At 38.3% G+C, this 1,878-nt stretch overlaps 1 protein-coding gene across 1 annotated transcript in view; it reads right to left on the reverse strand. All coding sequences in view use genetic code 11, as the record gives it.

Annotated features, from left to right (window-relative positions):
* The window catches only part of EGR_03439 (Synapsin-3), a gene marked incomplete at both ends in the record, with an annotated part of 14,050 nt that overhangs the window by 3,552 nt on the left and 8,620 nt on the right, over positions 1–1,878 (reverse strand). The window contains one exon of the mRNA XM_024492688.1: positions 624–726. Coding sequence (XP_024352821.1) covers positions 624–726 — 103 coding nt within the window. The remainder of the gene's footprint in view (positions 1–623; positions 727–1,878) is intronic.

Genomic DNA, 1,878 nt, shown 5'->3' on the forward strand with positions numbered 1-1,878 from the left:
CCCTTGATGACATTTCTCCGAGTCACGATTACCACTTTTCTCGACGCTCAGCAGATAAATACAGGGTTACACGCGAAGTAGAACGGATGGTTGGGAAATAAATGTGAGGTAGAAAGCGAGGTAGCTAGAGCTAAATTTCGGTTTTATCCGGCTTCTTGAGACGGAAGGTTGTGTAGAGGTGGGATTCCCAGCATGCCTAATGTCTACGTGGGCGAGAATTCTGGAGCGTAGTCTGTAGTGTTGATTGCTTCGGCAAATTCCACTTTCCATTGGGATTTCTGCGATTACATTCCATTGGCTACTGTAAACCTCATCAACTTCAAAGGCCGGCGTGTATCTCAGTATTTTCAATTTCGTTTTTTATAAAGGGAACTCTTTCTGGAGCTAAGCGTCTAATTTTATAGGTCCTTCAAAATTAATAGCATGAATGTTTTAAAAGCAGGTTTAAATGGCCTTAAAATCTAAAATGAAAAAAATTATTCCACTTTCAATAGTAATAGCGAAAATATGTAAAAGTCCAGAGCCTTGGTTGAGTTGTCTGCATTAATACAATAATCTGCATTCACTAAAGGGTTGACTGGAAAATATTACAGGATAATATATTAAATGTTCGAGGGACTTACATCCTGGATGAAATAGTCTCCTGTGCTGTTCTGAAGAACCTTGATAGCGCACATATCGAGACCGCCAAACATCTGCGAGACCTCCGTTATCCACTGGTTAAATCTTAATCAAAGGAGGAAGAAACAAGAAAAACAAGTGCAAATCACAATTATCAAAGTGGACTAACTTTCCAATGACAAATTGTCTAGTGGGTGTATTTAAAATCTTAATGCAGACACAAACATTGTTCTCCAGCTAAAATATCATAGCTAGAGCGAAGAAAAAAGACACTTTTCATGACATTCTATGTGGTTAAACGGATCTTACATTCCTCAAGAAATATTTTTACAAATGTTCTAAAATTCCACTCTTGCGATAATGATGGGCTACATGTTGGCGAAAACAGTTCAAGCCCTCTCACTTATCTCTGTCAGTATTTTAAATACTCAAACATTATAGACCCGACTAAAAAACGTTTATCATGAGTAAGAGCCTCGACAACTCCAGCCCACACATTCTGGCCGAATGTGACGTCATTAAGCGGCATCAAGAAGCATTATTACGAATTCTCAATGCAAAAGGGAAAAGGTTAAGGTTGCGATATACTATATATTTACAAAAGTTATATGATAGGAGGGAGAAAGTATAAAGTGGAGAACGAAATTAGCGATAACAAGCAGGATATTGCAAATGGGTAAGTGAGATAAAGTGTCCTTTGACATAAAAATATCTTATTTTTTGCGTAAATCCAACCATTTATGGAAGTGGATTATTTATTTCAAAGGTGGCTAGCAGTTGTCGTCAAATAGCAGTATCAATGAAATTTTCAATGTTGAATGACAATGCGAAACCACAAATGTTAGAAGGATTTTAATTATTGCCTACCTTTTTCGTTGAGTAACGAATAGGAGTAGGGGGAGAAATGAAAAAATTAGCAAGTACCATAAGCAAATTTAAATTGATGCGGTTTACTGTAGCTAATGATATGCAATTGCAGAAATCCCAATGGAAAGTGGAATTTGCCGAAGCAATCAACACTACAGACTACGCTCCAGAATTCTCGCCCACGTAGACATTAGGCATGCTGGGAATCCCACCTCTACACAACCTTCCGTCTCAAGAAGCCGGATAAAAACGAAATTTAGCTCTAGCTACCTCGCTTTCTACCTCACATTTATTTCCCAACCATCCGTTCTACTTCGCGTGTAACCCTGTATTTATCTGCTGAACGTCGAGAAAAGTGGTAATCGTGACTCGGAGAAATGTCATCAAGGA

Source organism: Echinococcus granulosus (assembly GCF_000524195.1).
Source record: "Echinococcus granulosus chromosome Unknown EG_S00018, whole genome shotgun sequence".
NCBI lineage: Eukaryota > Metazoa > Platyhelminthes > Cestoda > Cyclophyllidea > Taeniidae > Echinococcus > Echinococcus granulosus.